Source organism: Gossypium raimondii, chromosome 3 (genome assembly GCF_025698545.1).
Source record: "Gossypium raimondii isolate GPD5lz chromosome 3, ASM2569854v1, whole genome shotgun sequence".
NCBI classification, from domain to species: Eukaryota; Viridiplantae; Streptophyta; class Magnoliopsida; order Malvales; family Malvaceae; genus Gossypium; species Gossypium raimondii.
Genome location: NC_068567.1, coordinates 45,944,690 through 45,964,741, shown reverse-complemented (window position 1 = coordinate 45,964,741; position 20,052 = coordinate 45,944,690). Strand labels below are relative to the sequence as shown.

The following is a 20,052-nucleotide window of genomic DNA, read 5'->3' as shown; positions in this document are numbered from 1 at the left end:
GGGTTTATTATTAAAGAATAGAAATTTTTGATTACTTCAAAATTTTTTTTTATCTTTACTTGAAATTCATGTTCGTAAAGGTTCAACCTATTATTAGGAAGAAATGAACGCATATCTCCCTCCAATTCCCCCGCACATAATTATCATCTTGCAATATTAACAACTTCACCTATAATCTTGGCAAAGCCAGAAACAATGAATCCAAACCAAAAAAATAAAATGTCAAAAAACCTTTATACACCATTTCAAAACCTTTTAACAACCTAAAAGTAAAGTTTCTTTACAATTCTTGTCAAATTTACAAGCACACATGGATGACGACCATCTGAAGATCCAAGTTCTTCCTTCAGCACCTGTTTCTTTCCCTAAAGAGGTAATATGTATGTATGTACGTATGTATGTATGTATGTATACAACTATAATGAAGCATGTTATGGATAAAAGAACCCTATGATTATTATTTGCACATGCACTAAATTAAAGAGAAAAAATATACAAATTACAAAGGAGCCCCTCAACTCTTCCTTTCGTTTAGAGGTCATTAAAAAGAGTCCCCTAAAAGAAACTATGCTCCTTCTCCATATGCATAAATGGAAGGAAAATTGTACCCACAAAGAAAAAGAAGAGGATAAATGAGAAAAACCTACAGCTATTGAGAGAATAGAGGCCCCTTATCAATTTATCAACAATTAAAATTACTTGAGCCTTATTAATGAACCAATGAATCAATGATGAAACAAATCACAAAGTCCATTGATCAGGTACTGTGAGAAAATATGTAGTCATTGCTTTTCGGAACCTTTTCTTGTATTGTTTGGGAGAAATAATTGTTGGGGATGCATTTTTTGGCCCACCTAGTATCCCAGATGCTTTAACCCATGTCTCCAAGTGCTTGTCCCAGGTATATTGTCTCATGAAATCAATGATTCCTAATACAAGCTCCTTGTGCTCCTCATCCACTCCAACCAATAACGAGTAGTCCATGACTGCGATAGACTGAAGACAACATTCAATACATTAATACTAGAATCAAAATAAAAATAGAATAACATGCTTAATGGTAAGAACCCATTCTTATAATATTATGATAAAAAGAAACTTACTGCCAAAAAAGACGTGTCATTCCAAATAGCTCTCTCGAGAATTCTCTTTGCCTTGCTTCCAAGAAAAATAGGCTCTGTTCGCAATGTTTCTAACAAATTCATGTCTAATAGTACTTTGTTTCTTCCTAATGTGTCTGGATTATATCGTGATCTTGCAGAGCCCTTGAGATCATAAGTCCTAGATATACTTCTTCTGAAAAATAAGTTCTCCATCACCACAAGATCCATTTTTGTTTCTTTCCCACCTTTCAAGTATTTTACAGATACCTATCATCAAGCCAGCCAAAATTAGTTACAATTAAAATGACATACCAAACCCTCCACAAAGCAATTGGACACATAAAAACAAAGCTTTCAAAAGGTAAAGTAAGAGGGCAAACCTGATAAATACCAAGAATTTTGGCAAGGCAAGTTGGGCTTCCTGAGCTAAGAGAATCAGACAAATACTTGAAGTACTCTGGTGCAAATTCATTAAAAGATTCTAGCTCTGTTTTTTGTACTTGCTTTATAATGAATCTCTCATCTAACGATTTGGCAAAAAACACATTGCTCTTTCCTCCTTGTGCACTCCATTTCTGACAGCGACTTAAGGAACGTACAAAATCCACTTCATTAGGGCAACATTTTCTTCTAAGAGAATCAAATTGTTTTGCAAAATAACAAGTAACAGAAAACTTCACCATGCCACCACCAACATAAGAGTCATCTTCAAAACAAACTGTTAAATGTGGAGACCTTTTTGTATTAGTAAACATGGCACCAATGGAAGATGAAGTATCTTCAGAGCCAAAACTTCCAAAATGTGTATAATCCATGTCAAGTGAACCAAATGACTGCCAGGGTGAAAAGCTGGAAGTTGCAGAATCTTTTTTGCTCCTATCAGCAACACTCCAACCTCCTCCTATTTTAATGGACTTATCATCAACCCATTCTTCATATTCTTTTGAAATAAGGGCATATGATATTATACTTGCGGGATCATTGTCATAAACCGCAATAACAATATCACTAGGACCCCTTTGCACAAGAAGTAGCCGAGCCCCTTCAGCCACATGAGATGCACAATTGATTAACGTGGGTGTGGATCGAAGTAACAAATTCAACTTTTGTGCCTCAAATGGAAATGTATAAGAGTAGGTACTTGTCACATTAGAAACAGGATCTCTCACCATAGTCCTATAATCTCTAGTAGCATGAAATGATTTAAGTGTTGATAAATGCAATGTTGAGGGGTGCAATCCTTTCTGAATTCTTGCTTGGAGTCTCAATGCAGAATCAAAAGAATGAACCCTCGTTGGAGAAGCTACCTTTCTCAAAGGAAGATTATCGATTTTACTTGTTGGCTTGACCAAACGAGTTTGGAGCTCATTTCCCTGAAATGCTTCTGGAGATTGAACTTTTAATGTAAGTAGATCAGTACTTGTCCAAGCAGAATCTATTCTTTCAGATAAAGTAGATGTAGGATAATGGATGCTTTCATCTGTTTCCTCATTCTCCTCTCTATTTTCAATACACAATGCAAGGTCCAATTCTTTTGGCACATCAGATTCAAAGGTTGGCAAACTAGAGTTTTGCTCCAATCGTGCGTCACTTTTAGGAGGTTCCAGTGAATCTGCGGATTTGTAGGTGTTTTGTTGATAAGCATCAAGTTTCCCATCCTTGGAGAGACCAAGTTCACCTTTGAATGCAGAACCTTTCCTAAGATGGGAATCCAATGAATTAAGTCGTCGATCCCATACATGCAAACCAATTAGAAGTGAACGCTTTAAGCGATTCAGTTCTAGGATGTCCGTAGCTGTCAGATCAAGGTGTGATGTCTCGATAACAGTTGGTTGTAACAAACTCTATAAAAACAAAACCATAGTCAGCAAATAATAAAATTAATTTTTCAACAACACTGATCAGAGAAATACACTCAATCGTTTTAGTAACTAATATTCAATGCGCTTACAATGTAATCATTTCTCTCCTTTTGAATCTGATCTCTTAGTTCCATAATACGATTTGATAAGTCACTTGCATTTGATGAATTATTCTTTTGTTCAATGTTGTCAAGTACATCCAGTACCTCCGCATATAACATTTCCACTTTGACCATTAGCTATAGAAGGAGACAAAATAGTTAGTAAGTTCAGAATATATGGATTTCACTAGTATAAAAACAAAGTGGAAATAAATAACAAACCTCAGCTGCCTCTTTTCTTATCCACTCTTGTTGAATATCCCCACTAAACTCAAGCATTGACGGCGGCAAATGTACTGATAGTATATCAATTGGGGAATAGCGAAAAATTGCTATCATGTTGCCAAATCTGTAAAATCATACTCACAGGTATAAGCATCATACTTAACCTTCAAAAAGGAATAAAGATTTAAAACATTACAACATTTACCCATAGAAACGAAGGCAGTCCCTCTGCAAGGAATGACCACAAGTTGCAACACGATTAGCAGTTGCATGATTTGAAAAACTAAGCTCCAAAAACTTTCCAAAAGAAAGTCCCCAAGCAGCATCAGACATAACCACTCTATGAGTTGCTGGAGGAACCCCATCAATATGAACACACCTAAGGCATCTGTGCCACATCCATATCTTCCCATCTCGTTCACCGGGTAGCTTAAGAGAGGAAAGGCGCCTTACATTGATTGTCAGGTTTCCTTGCCGGTGAGTATAACATATGACATGAGCTTCAGTCGGCTCATTGCATGATTGGCAACAAAATGCCTGAAAAAAAAAACATATTAAATTATAATTGAAACATAGAACTAGTATTTCCAACTAAAAACACTCAAAGTTTGTAAAGACTTACTTGATCAAACAAGTCATCTTGAAGGTATCTTCCCAGTGGTTTATCAAAAGACCCATAGAACTTTATTCGAAAAAGTCGTGAACGTTCACACACAGTTCCTTTTAGAACACACCGACTTGAAAATGAAACCAATATACTCTGGTGTGTGTCAGTGGCTAAAAAACATCCACTGGAAGCTTCATCTTCTATAATCTTTTCAGATTTTTCCAATTCATGCATATTATGCCTCTCCTCTTCAGTCATAGTTTCTCGCATTTCAGATTGGGGAAAATCTCTAATATCACAGGGAAACATAGGGGGCATTTGTAAACGACTCAATTGTTCCAAAGAACACAAATCCATATCAACAATAGGTGTTAAATCATCATTGCATGTACCAAGAATAGAACCACCAAAAGATGGGGAAATATGAATTTGATCATCCTGATTAGGAAATGATTCTAAGCCTCCTTGCTTTGGATTAAGACTTGGAGATGCATCATTTTGAGCAAAGGAATTGCCTATTGCATTGAAATTGGAAGGATAAAAGGAACTAGGGGCAACTAAAATGACATTGTCAGACTGCATTTTCTCTGGTCTAATAATTGAATGTTTTACTTTCATCTTAGGCAGAGTAGCACCTTCGTCAGCAAGGAAGGAAGTTTCAAGCGATAAGTGATAAGCTGCAAAAATAGCGTATTGGACAACATGTTTAACCTTTTTTAGTTCTTCACGAGATCTGCCTCTCAACAAGACCTATAAAGAGAAGTAGAGTGATTTGATTAAATAATCATGCTAAACACCTTTATAAATTCTGACAAGATTTAATACAATTCACTAGTTACAGATTAATAAATACATGTTTACAAATTAATCAAAACAATGGAAATGCATTAGAGTTCCAAGAATGGAAACAATTAAAACATCAAAATGCCCAAAATTGAAATATGTGGAGACATAAGGAATACCATCTCACATCTATAAAAGAAGATAGAAGCTTACATGGTTTAAAATTTCCACAATGACATAACATATAAACCATATGAATGAAAAGAAAATATTACCGTGCAACCTAAGCGTCTGGGACAACCTTCAAAGAACATCAATGTTTTTGATGGTTTCTTGTTCAATTGATTGGAAATCTCATGTTCTTCTGATACTTTCTTGACTCGAAATAATTCGCAGTGGCCCAATCGTGCAATAGATAAATTATCAATCGATGGACAAACAAGAGCGCCACTACACCTTGCTATACGCTCTAATAATCGCCTTTTCACATTGAGAACTAATGATATTTCCTTTTCAAGCAGATACTCTTGGGCATATGAAGACACACTCTTTTCTACAAGCAAAACATTGGGGTGAAGAGCCTTAATCTTTGCAATGATCATCTTGAGATGATCATTTTCCTGTTAAGTCACAAACATTTACAACATACAATTGCTAATCACACAAAAACCTTCTATTGAATATTGACTTGTATAAATGGATCAATTTTTTTTAACAAACCTGTTGAAGTAATGTGCTAAAAGATGCCAGCTGATTTGGAACTTTCTGAAATTCAAGGGCTCCTCCTAAAAGAAGTAATCTAGGATTTTTGTATTGTGAGGTCATGCGCTTGTGTTTTATATTTTTGGAACATACCACTCCCTTGACAAGGGTGCTGTGAGAATGATGGAAGTCACAATTTAAAAGCTTGTATAATAGGAATCCAAATTGGGACAACAATAAAACAATTTGAATTTAGAAATTTTTATATAGTTAAAGCATCCAATACCTTTCACTGGGATTTCCTGACGCTATGCACTTAACCTTTACATAATCCCCAGGATCCATACTGCCTCCTTTGCTGGTATCTGGTTTCACAAATTTTGCAGCTTGCCATGCAATCCTTGTGATAATGTCAAGCCAATCCCCAGCATTATCCTCTTTACCAACTTTGATACCCTCACCTAGTAAAAGCTGCAACACCAAAGCCCTAAAATGCCCTTGTATTATAGCCCTAAGGGGCTCTTTGTTTCCCTCATTTTGTTTCTCCCTTGCTGGGAACATACTTGAAAGGCTACTACTTGATGAGAACATTGCACCAGAATCCCCAATATCATCATCTTCATCATCATATGTGAAGAAGTTACTCTCTATCTCATCATTTTCATCCTCAGGTGGTGGTGGAAACCATATTAGGCCATTGTTTTCAAAATCCAAAAGCTTTTGTGACTTTTCATTTTGATTTTGGAAAATAAAATCATCAGAGTAATCATAAATATTATCAGGTTCCTCGGTCCCTATATTTGGCTTTCTTAAAGCATCCATGTTTTCTTGATAAAAGGGACCAACATATTGAGCCATCGGGCTCCCTTCTTGCTTCTTCTGTAGAGAAATCCCAACTCTATAAGGAGTAAAATTGTTCCTAAAGGGGCTAACTGAAGGACTTGATCCCACAGACTTACAACTATAAAAGTCATGTCTACCACTAAGACTATGTGAATCTACATTTGAAACATCTTGACAATATTTGGTTGAAGGGCTCAAAAAATGCTTACCAAAATCATGAGCATCTTCTTCATCACTCCTACACCTGTAAATACACAAATAAGCACATTAACTACTAGGGTAAAGATTATGAAGCATAAGGTAAAAAAAAAACAACTAACTTTAGGAGGATTGGGTTTCTTCTATTTTACATAAAAAAAGGAAAATGTTTCAACATCTTTATTGTCATGTAAACCAATACATACCTGCAGGCAGATCGGCAAATAGATACTGGAGAAGAATGAGTACTAAAAGAAGTTATACTCTTGCTTGTTACCGATTGCATTGTAAACTCACAATCATAAGCTTCAAGATATGGGGCAAGACTATCACTTTTGATGGTTTCGGGATTCACAAAACATGGGGACGGTGGTTCCGAGCTCTCACAGAGAGAGGGATGCACTTTATCACAGTACTTCATTCCTCTACTTTCACACCTCACGTTAACCCCATCACAACAAAACTTGCAAAATTTAGTACTCATCATCCTAGAATAAATATTAATCTTCACATTATATGATTGATCAACAAGGAAATGAAACTAAAATCCTCCAAAGAAATACAAAATATTCTCCTTAAGGAAACAAACAACTTCAACACAAACTAATCATGAAATCAATATTTACACATCAAATTCACAAAAATAATATCAATAATAAAACAAAAAAATTGAAATTCCCACAACAAATATAAGCTCAAAAATTCTGTATCGCAACAACATTAACAGCATCACTTTCTTTGTTTTCCTCTTTGCTTACTATAATACTATTTCTACTACCATAACCAGTTCCCTTTCTTACTATAATTCTCTTTAGCTCATTCCTTTCTTATTGCCACTCTCTCCCTCGCTCTCTCTCTCAATACTATAATATTATTATTTCTCTCTATTCTTTTATCCTTTTATTTTAATTTTTGATTTAATTAGGAATTTTTATGGGTATTATATTTTTATTCAGAAAAAGGGTTCCTGATTAGCCCATCATATTAAATACCATTACCATACCTTCTTTTCTTTTTTCCTTTTTGTTTATTTTAAACCCTCTATCTAAAAGCTTTCTTTTCATTGGTCAGCTTCAATGTTGTACAACTCTTATGCATTTTATTATCTATTATTATTTTAACTTTTAATATTTAATATATTTTATATGTTTTACTAATAAAATGTATTTTTTACCATTCAACAAAATTTCATTCACTAAAATTAAATGAATTAAGTAAATTACATTTTTAAAAATACAAAGACAACTTAACATAGCATTTATTAGTTGTAAGTGAACTATTATGCAGGCTAAGTTAGAAATTATTTTAGGAGGGCATAGTAAAATACAATTTCATTTTAGTAGTCTCTATTTTATAATTTTTAAAAGTTAAATCAAACTTTTATCATTTGTAGGGGACAAAGTACAATTTTAACTTTACTAATTTAAAATATGGAAATTTTTCTATTTTAGAATTTCGCCCCTCTGTTATGATGCAGTTATTTGAAAACATTAGTACAAATACTTTTTCAAAATTACATATTTATATTAACACACTAAAAAATCAATCATTTAATAGAATTTAGTATTTTAAAGTCTATGGATTACAAGGATTAAGACTTGTGGTGGTAAAGCAGGATTTGAGTGATTAATTAACCAGCTTTAACGCCCTTCCCTTAACTTCGTCCAGAAGAAATTGACCATTCTACATTTCTACTGGGCCAGGTTGGCCAGTCTTTTTGACCCCACCTCTGCTCTTATGTATCCTTTTACAAATATATTCAACTTATATCTAATCTCCTAAACTAATAGTCCCTTGCCTAGGCGATTTCAACGGAATTCAATCCCAACAAGTAAAATGAGCAAGATGATTGCAACTTCTCTAAGATCCCTATATAAGGAGGGGAGTTTACTTGGGCAGACAATGGAATTGAAGAAAACTTCATTAGTGTAGAATTCTTTGCAACGTGCACTGGAGTTCTCTTTCCACACGAGGCGGGAATAGCGGAGGTTGCTATAGCATCCGACCTATTTTGAGCTTTGACAAGGAAAGAGGGTGTTTGGAGTTGAACCAAAATGGTCTGTGGGCAATGATTGTGCCAATATTATTGAGAATGTTTGGGAAATACTCAACAACATAAGAAACTCTCTTAAAAATTGGAGCTCTAATAAATTCCGTAATAACCAAGAAATAGATAATATTTGTAAATGAATAAACACCCTATAACAAAGCCTGATTACTAGCGAGATAAGGGGAGAATTAGAAGAGCTCAAAGAGGATCTTGATAAAAGATGGAAAAAGGAGGAAATGCATTGGCACCAGTGAAATTTTCCATGCCACTACAGTCTTCAATCAACGAAGAAATAGAATCTAGAGATTAAAAATTTGAAAACGGTGGATGGGTTGAAAAACAAGAAGAAATTTCTGCCCGTATCTAAAATTATTTTAAGGTGCAGTGATTGATGATGAAGTTCTTAAATTCGTAAGTGAAGTCATAATGGATGAGGCTAACAATGACCTTAGCTCGAAGGAGAAATTAAATAGGGCATTTTTGGGATGAGAGCTTACAAAGCCCCAAGGCCGAATGGTTTTCCCCAACTCTTCTTTCAATAATTTTGGGACTTAATTGCAGAAGATATTTTCAAATTGGTAACAAGAGGGACACTTCCAAAAGATCTTAATAGCACCAGCATTGTCCAAATACCAGAACAAAGAGCCCCCGAAATGGCGTTGCAGTTTAGGCCGATAAGCCTTTGTTGCTATGCTTATAAGATCATTTCTAGGATATTGGCTACCCGTATGAAACCTTACTTTTGTCTATTTCCCAAACAAAGAACTGCTTCAAGCAAAAAATCCCGGAAAGGATCAAGGGGATCGTAAAGCTTATACGAAGGTATTTAAGTTTTGAGCTTAGGCACTAGACGGGATGTAAGAAATGGTTCGAATATCCTAATATGGCATGATAAATGGCTCCTTCGTCGGCCAACTTCTGAAGTCACTTTGACACCTTTAAGAGAAAAATGGACCAGTCTTTGTCCCGAAGATCGTGAGTGGAAGATCGATGAGCTTTTTGATTAAAAAGAAGATAGAATCAATTCTACAATTCCTATTGGCCAACCAAACATAAAGGACTCCCTTGTTTGGGACTTCACACACTTATAATTTAGGTAAAAAAATTTATGTAACAAACCTATAAAAGACTGATATGAAAATTAAATGTGGTTGGGTTCAAACCTCATTATGTGCATGTATTTTTCAAGTTCTATATAAAAGACAAAAATAAATTCAAAACTTATATTTGTTGCTTTATAAAAATTTTGAGCTTTTGGTAATTTTACAACTTAGTTGGGACTCGGTTAAAAGTGATACCAACTCTATATTGAAAATATTGAATAAAGTAATTTACTTTTAAGTTTTATCAATAAAAATTACTTTTAAGAGGATACTTATCTGAATTTTACAAATCATTTATAAAAGTTCTTCTTTCTTCTTAAAAAGAGTAATTTATCTTTTAAGGTATGTTTAGACACCACATAATAATTGAATAAAATGTAATTAAAAATTTAGTAATTACGGCTTTTTATAATTATAATAACTTCTAATTTCCTAGATGTGTTTAACTAAGAGAGGTTAATTACATCGTAATTTATTGTGGCATATTTGATAGTATAAATTATAATTACACAACTACATAATTTTAAACTCTAAAAAGAATATTAATTATTATAAAATTATCAATAATACTTGAGAAATTTTTTCTCTAAACAAATAACAAAGCTTAAAATCAAAACATCATATATAATAGAGTTGATGTAAATTCTTGACCCATTAACTTGACAACTACGTCCACTTTGATACTTGTCTACGTTAGTTTTGGAACTTGGTAATTTTTTTCAATTTATTCCATGAATTAACTTGGAGTCCATTAAAGTGTGAGGACGCAACACTCTAAGATTGTACTATGTCGTCACCTAAAATTTTAAAAAATTATATAAAATCTAAATATTTTTAAATTTTTCAAGTGAAGATGCGATACAATCTAAAAGGTCACATCATCACACTTTAACAAAATCCAAGTTTAAGGACCAAATTGAGAAAGCTATAAAGTTTCAAGACTAATATAAATAAAAAAAGTTTATACCAAAGTGAACTTAGTTGCCAAGTTCATAAGTTAAAAAGGTACATTAATCATATCTAATATGTTAGAGCAATGGAGTATACTACAATATAAGTACTAATAAAATTAAAAAGTAAAATAAACATCCTATGCAATTTTATCTAATTACTCTAGCATTCCATATTTGTTAAACTATTTTCTCTCTGCTATTAAACATACATTTATTGTCATCATCGATTGGTCCTTAATCAAATTTAAATAATTAACAATAAATACTATGTAATTTAGTTAAAATTAATTTAAATAATTTATAATAAATTGTATACAATTTAGTTAAATATTTAGTAGATCAAAATATATGAAAAATTATCTCTCATCAATAGAAAAATTCAGATTATTTACATGATACCAATAAAATAATATATAATTATCTAAACATGTAACACATGTGTATTTGAGATGCTCCAATTGCACTCAATTCATCGAAACTCATTAAATACAATGGTTACCTAAACATGTCATACATGTGTAATTATAAATAATGTGTAATTACAAACAATTGTACCAAAATTCAATTACGGTGATTTTCCAAATGTATCCTTAATGTTTGTATAACAAGCTTTTTAAATAGAAAATATTTATTTAGTAAAAGATTAATTTTATTTAGATTTAAAGTTTATTAGATTATTATACAGGGTGGAAAACAAATTTTATGTGTAAATTTTATATAAAATTTTATTTAGGTAAGGTTGCAGATTTGAAATTTTTATTTGTTAAATTCAAATGTTTATCATATGTGATTTTATTTTGGGATTAAATTGTATTTTTCTTATATACTTTATATGAAAATATAAAAAAACAAAAATAATTCAAATAATATTTATTAATTTTTTAAAATTGATTTTTTAGTACTTTCCTACCGAGCAAGCTACATAAATTGTTGCTTATGGGAATGATATTTTTTAAATAATAAAACCATCATTAGTATGGTGTGATTGGTAAATTTTACTGATCCTCGGACCTAGTTATACAAAAGCATCATTATTATTGTTTTGTACCACTCTAATCATGGATCTGGTGAGATCAATTTAATGTTAACTAGAGTGATAATTGAGATAGACCTGATCATGGGTCGAGTCACCGGTTCGGCCCGAAGGCCCTTTTAAAAAACGGGTTAGGCCTCGGGTAAGATATTTTTTGTTTGGGCCCAGCCCGACCCGACCCGAATTCACTAAAGGATAAAAAAATTACTCTTTTTTCTGTTTTTGAATGTTATTTTTTTATTGTTTTCTCCCTATTTTGCTACCATTTTATTATTATGTTGCTAGTATTTTGTTGTTATTGTTTGGATATTGTATCAAACTTATTTTATTGTTAATTTTATTATTATTTTAAAGGCATTTGTTAATTTTGTTATTATTTTAGAGGCATTTACTTGTTAAGTTACATTTATCTTAGTGTTATTTAAGTTTACATATTTTTTAAAATTTATTTTCAATTTGTTGGGAAATATTTATTTTAATGTTTTTAGTATTTTTGATGTATTATATATATATATATATAATATAAAAAATTAATAAGGGCGAGCCGGGTAGGGCCCGGGTTTTAACATTTTTATCCGGGTCAAGTTTAGGTAAAATTTTAGGCCTATTTTTTAGGCTGGGCCCGGGCCTAGTAAATGGACCTGAATTTTTAGTTGAGCCCAGCCCAGCTCAACCCATGAGCACCTCTAGACCCAGATAGCTCAAGCTATAAATTATAGACGGATATCATGTTTTATTTGCTAAGACTTATGGGTGGGTAAAATTTGATTTAGAAAATAAAAAATAAATTCGAGTTATTTGAGTAAATTTGAATAAATAATTCTAGTTTCGAATTCGAATCGAGTTTAAATTTTACAATTTGAATAACATGAATAATTTGAATAACAAATTGATGCAAATATCCTTTTGGTCCCTATTAATTTTGAAAATGAGCAAATTGGTCTCTCAACAAAATTTACAAAATAATTCAAAATAATTTTAAAATTCAAAATATTTATAAAAATTCTAATTTTTTAAAAAATTCTAAAATATATATAAAGAAAGTTAAAATTTTAATTTTTTTCTAAAATAATAATTTTGGGACCTATATAGGTTAATTAATGATTCAAGTTTATCATACTAAAGTATCTTTTTTATTTTTAATTTAACTCGAACAATTTCACACTGTTTGACTTAACTTAAATTTCATTTCACTCAACTTAATTCAAAAAAAAAAAAATCGAGTTAGATTCAACTCGATTAACTCAAAATTTTTTCACTTAATTCAGTCCAACATTCGGGTAGGCTAATAATTTTTAGAACGAATCCATCTTTTATTATCAAACTTGTCAACTTTACCATGATATCTCTAGGTTTAGATAACAAAAAATATATATATTTTACTTTAACTAACCTCAAAATTAGATCCAAACAGTTGATCAACCCCTGAAAGAGTTCTTTATCAACCCCTGTAAAAGTTGAATGGAAGAAACAAAAAACAATTTCACTTCCCCATAGCAAATTAAATCAATTCATTAGTGCAGGCAATGCGGAAACAAATCTTAGGGAGAATCGAAACACCAAATAACAAGAAGAAGGAAGAAAGGGAACTTTGAAATTTGATACAAAATTCCTCTAATTGATTTCGGCACAACCCCAAACTTGGAAAACAAGCATTAACTCAAGAAGAGCTCACCTTAAGAAAAGAAACAAAAAAGAGAAAGAACTCAACAGAGATATTGCCAGAGAAGAAGGAATAAATGAAGCATGCAATGAAAACCGGTTTAGATCAAAGTATAGGTTTGAACGAAGGTTGAAGTTATGTAAACAATACCTATTATCATAGATTGGACTGAGGTTAGGGACAACTATAGTATGATGGGTTGCCACGATCATTGCTTCTCTCTTTCTAAATGGTAGCAGCCTTAAAGGAAGAAGTGAAGAACCCAAAAAACAGATTCAGTTTATTACAGGTAAGGTGGGTTTGGTAGCATTTGGTTTGGTGAGAAGATTACATCTGCAAAGGTGTGTATGACTATGTCCTGCCTCTGCCTATAAATGTTGCTTTCTCTCCTCCCTACTTTTTTCAATTTTTTCTGCATTCTTTATAATATTAATTATGCTGTTGGCATTTTCTTTGGGTGCTTTTTATATAATGTTGAATATTAAAAAGCTGAAGTGTTTTTTTTATAGATTCAAAACTTAAATAGAAAATTATTGAAAAATGATCATGGTACAAAATAATGAGGCCAAATTAGAAGGTGATAATGAGTAAGTAGATTCCCCTCCAATTACATCATGTTTATACAAGTATAGTCACTTAAAAGCAAAAGGATAAGAGTCGAGTAAGCCGCCCACCCTTCACATTTTTCTTCATCACCATCATCATAACTACATGGGTTGATTTCACTTTTGCAATGGCTGGTGTAAGAACCCATGCCCATCTATTAAAATATTATTCTTCTCAAATCAAGACAATAAATGCCCCACTTCTGCATTTCCTTTATTCTAAAATTTGAAATTTAGTGACAGGGAAAATATTAAAAGAAAAAAACCCCAAAACCCTAAATTAACCCTACTATGTTTTGATAATTTTTTTATTTTTCTTTTGGAACATGGAATGAAAAATAAAGTAAAAAGAAATAATTCAAACTTGAAAGAATTTTAAAAAAATATTCAAATTAAAAAAATTAATATAAATTTATCTAAAATAATTAAATTATACAAGTAAATATTACTAAATTCACCATCATTCTACAGTTGGCATGTTCTGCTTCACTACCCATCCCACTCCAATATGAATGTATAATCTTAAAAACTAATATCACCTCCATGGATGTTAGATAAATCTATCTCGTCTCATCCTGTTTCCCTTCAATTTAAATTTTGCTAGTTATCTTTAATATTTCAATCGGTTAAAGTTAAGTAAATATTTAAGCATAAAATATATAATTTTTTATAAAATGTTATTACAATTTTACGCTTTTAATAATTATATATATAAAGATAAAATGATAATTTCATATTTACCATATTTACTCTATACCCATCATCCAAGAGAAAAAAATCTACCCTATTCCATTCCACATTTACCTTTTGAAAAATAAAATTTACTCCATTTAAAATTTATCAGACGGTTCGAATTTTATTTGATCCGATGTGTAACAACAAGTTGAACTCCTAAGGAAGCATTGGCACGATGTTATGGTGTCATCATTCACTTTTATGATGAAATAATTAGTCCCAAAGTGAAAACATTACCCTTTTGGTATACATCAATAGAATGGTTCATAAATTTGAAGTAAAATGTTGTGCTTTCGTATCAATGATTTGTTCAAAGAAATTAGAAAGAATACATAATTACTTTTTTTAATATTAGATGGTCAATATGTGTATTTGCAAATATGATTCCCTTCATCAACCCAGCGACATCACAAGTCATGAATCATTTATTCTTTGATATGTTTTAAAAACTTTTCATAAATTAATTTTCAATTAATAATATATCATCACACTGCTAATGAGAAAGGGACTAGAGATATATGGCCTTTTTATTGGATGATGTGATGTCAAATCTAACTATAAACAAAAATAAGGTTTTGTTTTCGGGTAATTTACCAAAAAAAACTTATTTTTTTTTAAATTTATCGAAATGGGCCCAGTATTTTATTATTTATCGGAATGAGCCCTTTTCTCCGAAATCGCGTCCACGTCAACGCGATGTTAGGGAACGTTTCAGGAAATCGCGGCCACGTCAGCGCGCTTTGCTGACATGGCAACAATCGCGTCCTCTGGAGCACGATTTGTGTCAACGTCGACGAAAGCGCTACCGACGTGACGCGATCTGACCCGTGCGTGAACAGTGCAACGGTCAAATTTTTTACCGTTGCCCTCTCCCAACGGTAAAAAAAAAACTATAAATACCCCCACCCTTTTGTTTTTTTCACAAACTAATCCTCTCTCAAATTTCCTCTCAATTTCCTCTCAAATTCCTTCAAAATTTCTCTCAAATCCATATTTAATTTCAGTTTGCTCTCAAGTTCTTCTTAAATTTCTCTTAAATCTCTATTTTTAAATAATTTTAAAAAATTATTTTTTTAAATTTTTTATACCGTAAAATTTTGTACGATTTCAGCAATGGTCGGAGAATTGACTCGTCATGATAATCATCACATATCGGTGGAACAAATGAAAATGGTAAGTGTTAAATATTATTTAAGAATTTTTTATTTATGCATTTTTAGATAATTATTAATTTATTATTTGTTATAAAAGTCTGTAGATCGGGTATTGGAATGCAATATCCGGAATATGCATGCTCCTCCATCACCGTTGGTAGAGAACTACCTGCGGGAAGCGGGTTTTTGGCACATGGCAACGGTAGGCCTGGGATGCAAGGTGGACCCGAAACTAATCAGTGCATTGATCGAGAGGTGGAGACCCGAGACGCACACATTCCATCTTCCATGTGGAGAGTGCACTGTCATTTTGGAAAACGTCAGCCTGCAATTGGGATTGCCGGTGGACGGGTACCCAGTCACGGGGTCTGCCCAATCTAGCGATTGACCAGCGGTGTGCTACGAGCTTCTGGGCGCTATTCCGGAGAAAATGGACGGAGGTAAGATTGAGATGGACTGGTTGCGAGACACATTTCCTGATCCGGATGAAGATTCAACCGAAATAGAAAGAATCCAATATGCTCGGGCATACATTCTTCTGTTAATTGGAGGTTATCTGATGCTGGACTTGTCACGAAGCCGCGTACATCTAAGATGGCTGCTGAAACTCGTTGATTTTAGAGCAGCCAGTGAATTGAGTTGAGGGTCTACCGTCTTAGCCACATTATATTGGGAGATGTGCGGGGCGACGCGATCGAGGAGAGCAAAAATTGGAGGCTGCCTGTCACTACTGCAGTAATGGGCACGGTTTCGCTTTCCATTTCTACGTCCTCAAGTGGACCGCCCATATACATTTCCACTCAGAATGAGGCAAATTTTATATTAGAGTTTACAATTATTATGTAGATATTTAAAAATAAAAGTATGCTAAAAGTTTATTTAATTAGGTGGAACCATCCGGTAAGTCATGCTCGATTACCTACGGAACTTGAAGATATACGGCTTCTATTACACCAACAGTCGGAAGCACATGTAAGTATTAAATAAAATTGATATTTCCATCATTTGCTAGTCGATTGGTAGTTAGTAATTAGTATTTAGTATTATGTATATAACTAATATTTCTGTAATGTTCATATAGTTTCAAGGGACACCATACGAGGATCCGGCAATTCGGGCAGTAATTCCGAATGGGTTCTTACAAACTAGCTTGGTACATGAAAGTCATGTTGATCAACTATACAACCATGGAGCTGCACCAGTCAGACAGAGTGCTACGATAGTTTGGATGTAGACAACCGATTCCCGTGGATCCTGAGGTGTTTGACGATCAACACAAAGTCGACAATCGGCAATTGAATACGGATTGGCCGAGATACTGGTCCGAGTATATGGAAATGTGGGAAGATCGGTATGAATATATACCTACTCGGGAACCAATCATCGTTCCGGAGTTAGCATGCGTTCCGGAATACATGCCATGATTTAGGATCCATGGCAAGACGTATTTACTAAAGCCAGAGGAGAGGCAGCGGCAAATACGTGTTCTAAGGGAAAGGCGCGGGCCTCTAAATCCAAGACGACGAAGGCAGCCCCTCAACGAGGCCCAGACATTCACCCGACTCATTATCAGCGGCCATGCAATCACCAGGCCCAACAAGAGCACCGACACAGTCACCCAACGCAGCAGTTCAACCGATGATACCGACGCAACCGCCTTTTTAGATGATGCCAGGTGCGTTTCCTAACCCTTATATATGTCCTAACCCTTATATGTATCATTTTTCGAGTCCTATGGCAGGTTGGAGCCAAATGTCCGGTTCATCTCCATTTTCTGTTATGCTGAGTGGACCGCCGATGTATAGGCCAGCGGTGAACGAGGGATCGCAAGAGGGGCTGTCGGGGAGCTCTCCTTTTTACCAATCTCCACCAACGTATGAGTTTCAAACACCGTCACCGTTCATGATGCAAACACCTCCACATACACTATTCTTTGAAGGTGGATCATCGTCCCAAGTTCGACAACCTGATGCCGTACCGGAAGAACCAGAATCCCCGCCGGAGGAACAACAACCGCCGCCGAAAGCTAGACAAAAGAGGAATCCAGCGCGTAACCGTCGACGGCAACCATGTGGCACTGAATCCCCCAAGCATAGATATTGATTGCCGTATTTAAATTTATTTGTTCAAATATTTTGAATATTTTGATATTATTTTATGTAATAAAATAGAAATTTTTTTGAGTTATTTTGATATTATTTGATGTAATAACATGAGCTTAATTAATTTGTACAAATATTTTGAATATTTTGATATTATTTGAGAATTCTACTAACCATTAATACAATTATCAGTTAATATTTTTACATTCACATAATGTTAGATTTGAAAAAATGTTTTGACTGTTACTAACAATTAATACAATTATCAATAAATAATTGAAAAAATATAATTTATTTACAATTACATTCAACTATTTTGATTAGGGCATGATCGGCTTGTGTGGCCTGGATTCCTACACCATCCGCACAACTTCTGTTGACTGGCTGTTTCTCGGATATCCATATTGTCACGTATTCTAGTTGAGTAAGGTTGACCCTTTGGTTTACAATGCAATTCTCTATCCGGTAACAGCTTAAAAGGAGCAAGAGATACGGGCAGCCACTTATGTTCATCTGGGACTGGTGGGAAAACGTATCTCCAGACGCTGTACATGTTTTCTAATTTGTACACTTCGTCCACATAGCTCATCGGATCCGGACGGAGATCCTGACAAGCTGCAATAACATGAGCGCATGGATAACAAAGTGCATCAAACATCCCACAGTCACAAGTCCTATTTCGCAAGTGTACACGATATTGCCCGCCAACAACACCTTGGTGTGGTCTGTCAAACTCTGTCACGCGAAACCATAAATTGTCTCGATCGTGACACACTATGTGCATGGTGTTTGCCCTCGCCTTGGCCTTGTTAATTTCTTGAACTACCTTACTGCACCATACATGGCCTCCCTGCATCTGGCCTGCATAACTTGCTGCTCACTTTGGAAATAGCGCCGCCAAACGAAAATATGTCTCTCACACAACCAATGTTATCGGTAGATGGCGAGTTCCTTTAAGAACATAATTTATGCATTCAGCCAGGTTCAACGTCATATGACCATATCATAGGCCGCCGTCGTATGCTTGTGCCCACTATTCGAAACGTATGTTGTAAAGGTAGTTCGCCCCTTCTCCGTTAATTGAACGTAAAATTGCCAACATCTCTTGAAAATAGTCTTTATTTATTTCATACCCTGCCAATATAAGATCATAGCGAATAATTTATACCACTTCTACCAATAAAACTAATTCAAATTGACAAACGAAATAACACAGATATAGACTAAATACCTATGTTGGTCACTTGTTGTCGTTCGCTCTTAGATGGATATTACCTGTAGTAGTTCGAAGCAACGTGTCTTAGGCAATATCTATGGTGTGTGCGCTGTCATTAGCTTCCCTGTCGATCAAATGCAGCTAGTATACCGACGCCCCGATCTGAAATAACACAGATATCAGGTTGGGGCACACATGCCACCTTAACCTAAAAAGAAAGAAATCTCAATCATCAGATGACTCCTTCGGTGTTATTGTAAATGCAATTGGAAGAATTCTCCCACCGTCATCCTGTGCCACTACAAGCAATAGCCGATGAGTATACCTACCGAACATAAAGGTACCGTCAATTTGTACCAACAGCTTGCAGTATGGAAATGCGTCTCGGCATTGCTTAAAGGTCCAAAACAGGCGTTTGAACACTTGGCATCCACGTAGCAATCGGCCGTTGTAGTATGCATGTTCTGTTTCAAGGTCTGTGATGGCACCTGGGACATATCTCTCTAGCACCTGACACCACTGCCATATTTCATTATATGAGGCGTCCCACCCACTATGCATCTTCTCCAATGCCTTTTGCTTAGCTATCCAAGCCTTGCAGTAAGAGGGCGTGTACCCCATTTGGCTACAAATATTAGCAATTAACACTAGCACTGAAGTCCTGGGATCTGCTTTAACCGTAGGCAGTATCAAGCTAACTAACATAGCTGAATCCATCTTGGGATGATCTTGTGAAACACCTATAAACCGAGTACATTAAATAATGCAACATTGCATAATAAAAGTATTATTCAGAAACCGTCAATACTATACCTGCAGCACATGTATGTGAACCTTTGTACTTTTTAATCTCCCACAACCCTATCATTTTCCTTAACGAGGCGTAGATTTTCCATGAACATGTGCCGTCTTGGACCGCACACTTCGCCTCAAACTTATCATATTTGGATTTAACAACGTGGTAGTTAACGCCGTTTTTGATGCTATATTGTTTCAAAGCACCAATAAAACTAT

General features: G+C 34.2%; 1 protein-coding gene across 4 annotated transcripts; it reads right to left on the bottom strand.

The window, feature by feature from the left end:
• Positions 1 to 431: 431 nt before the first annotated feature.
• On the bottom strand, positions 432 to 13,569 carry LOC105794440 (putative 1-phosphatidylinositol-3-phosphate 5-kinase FAB1C). 4 transcript variants are annotated; one of them, XM_012623613.2, is made up of 13 exons: positions 13,377 to 13,569; positions 12,957 to 13,011; positions 6,631 to 6,912; positions 5,670 to 6,470; positions 5,402 to 5,555; positions 4,957 to 5,301; positions 3,914 to 4,648; positions 3,497 to 3,828; positions 3,289 to 3,415; positions 3,055 to 3,204; positions 1,484 to 2,947; positions 1,104 to 1,370; positions 432 to 996 (listed from the first exon to the last, which is right to left on the bottom strand). In XM_012623613.2, exons 1-13 carry the CDS (start codon positions 13,384 to 13,386, stop codon positions 742 to 744), a joined length of 4,977 nt encoding a protein of 1,658 aa, XP_012479067.1. In that variant the 5' UTR covers positions 13,387 to 13,569; the 3' UTR covers positions 432 to 741. The 4 variants fall into 4 exon arrangements, with proteins under 4 accessions (XP_012479067.1, XP_052484385.1, XP_052484386.1 ...); XM_052628425.1 differs by having other exon boundaries at positions 6,631 to 6,861; XM_052628426.1 differs by having other exon boundaries at positions 6,631 to 6,852.
• Between the last annotated feature and the right edge of the window lie 6,483 nt (positions 13,570 to 20,052).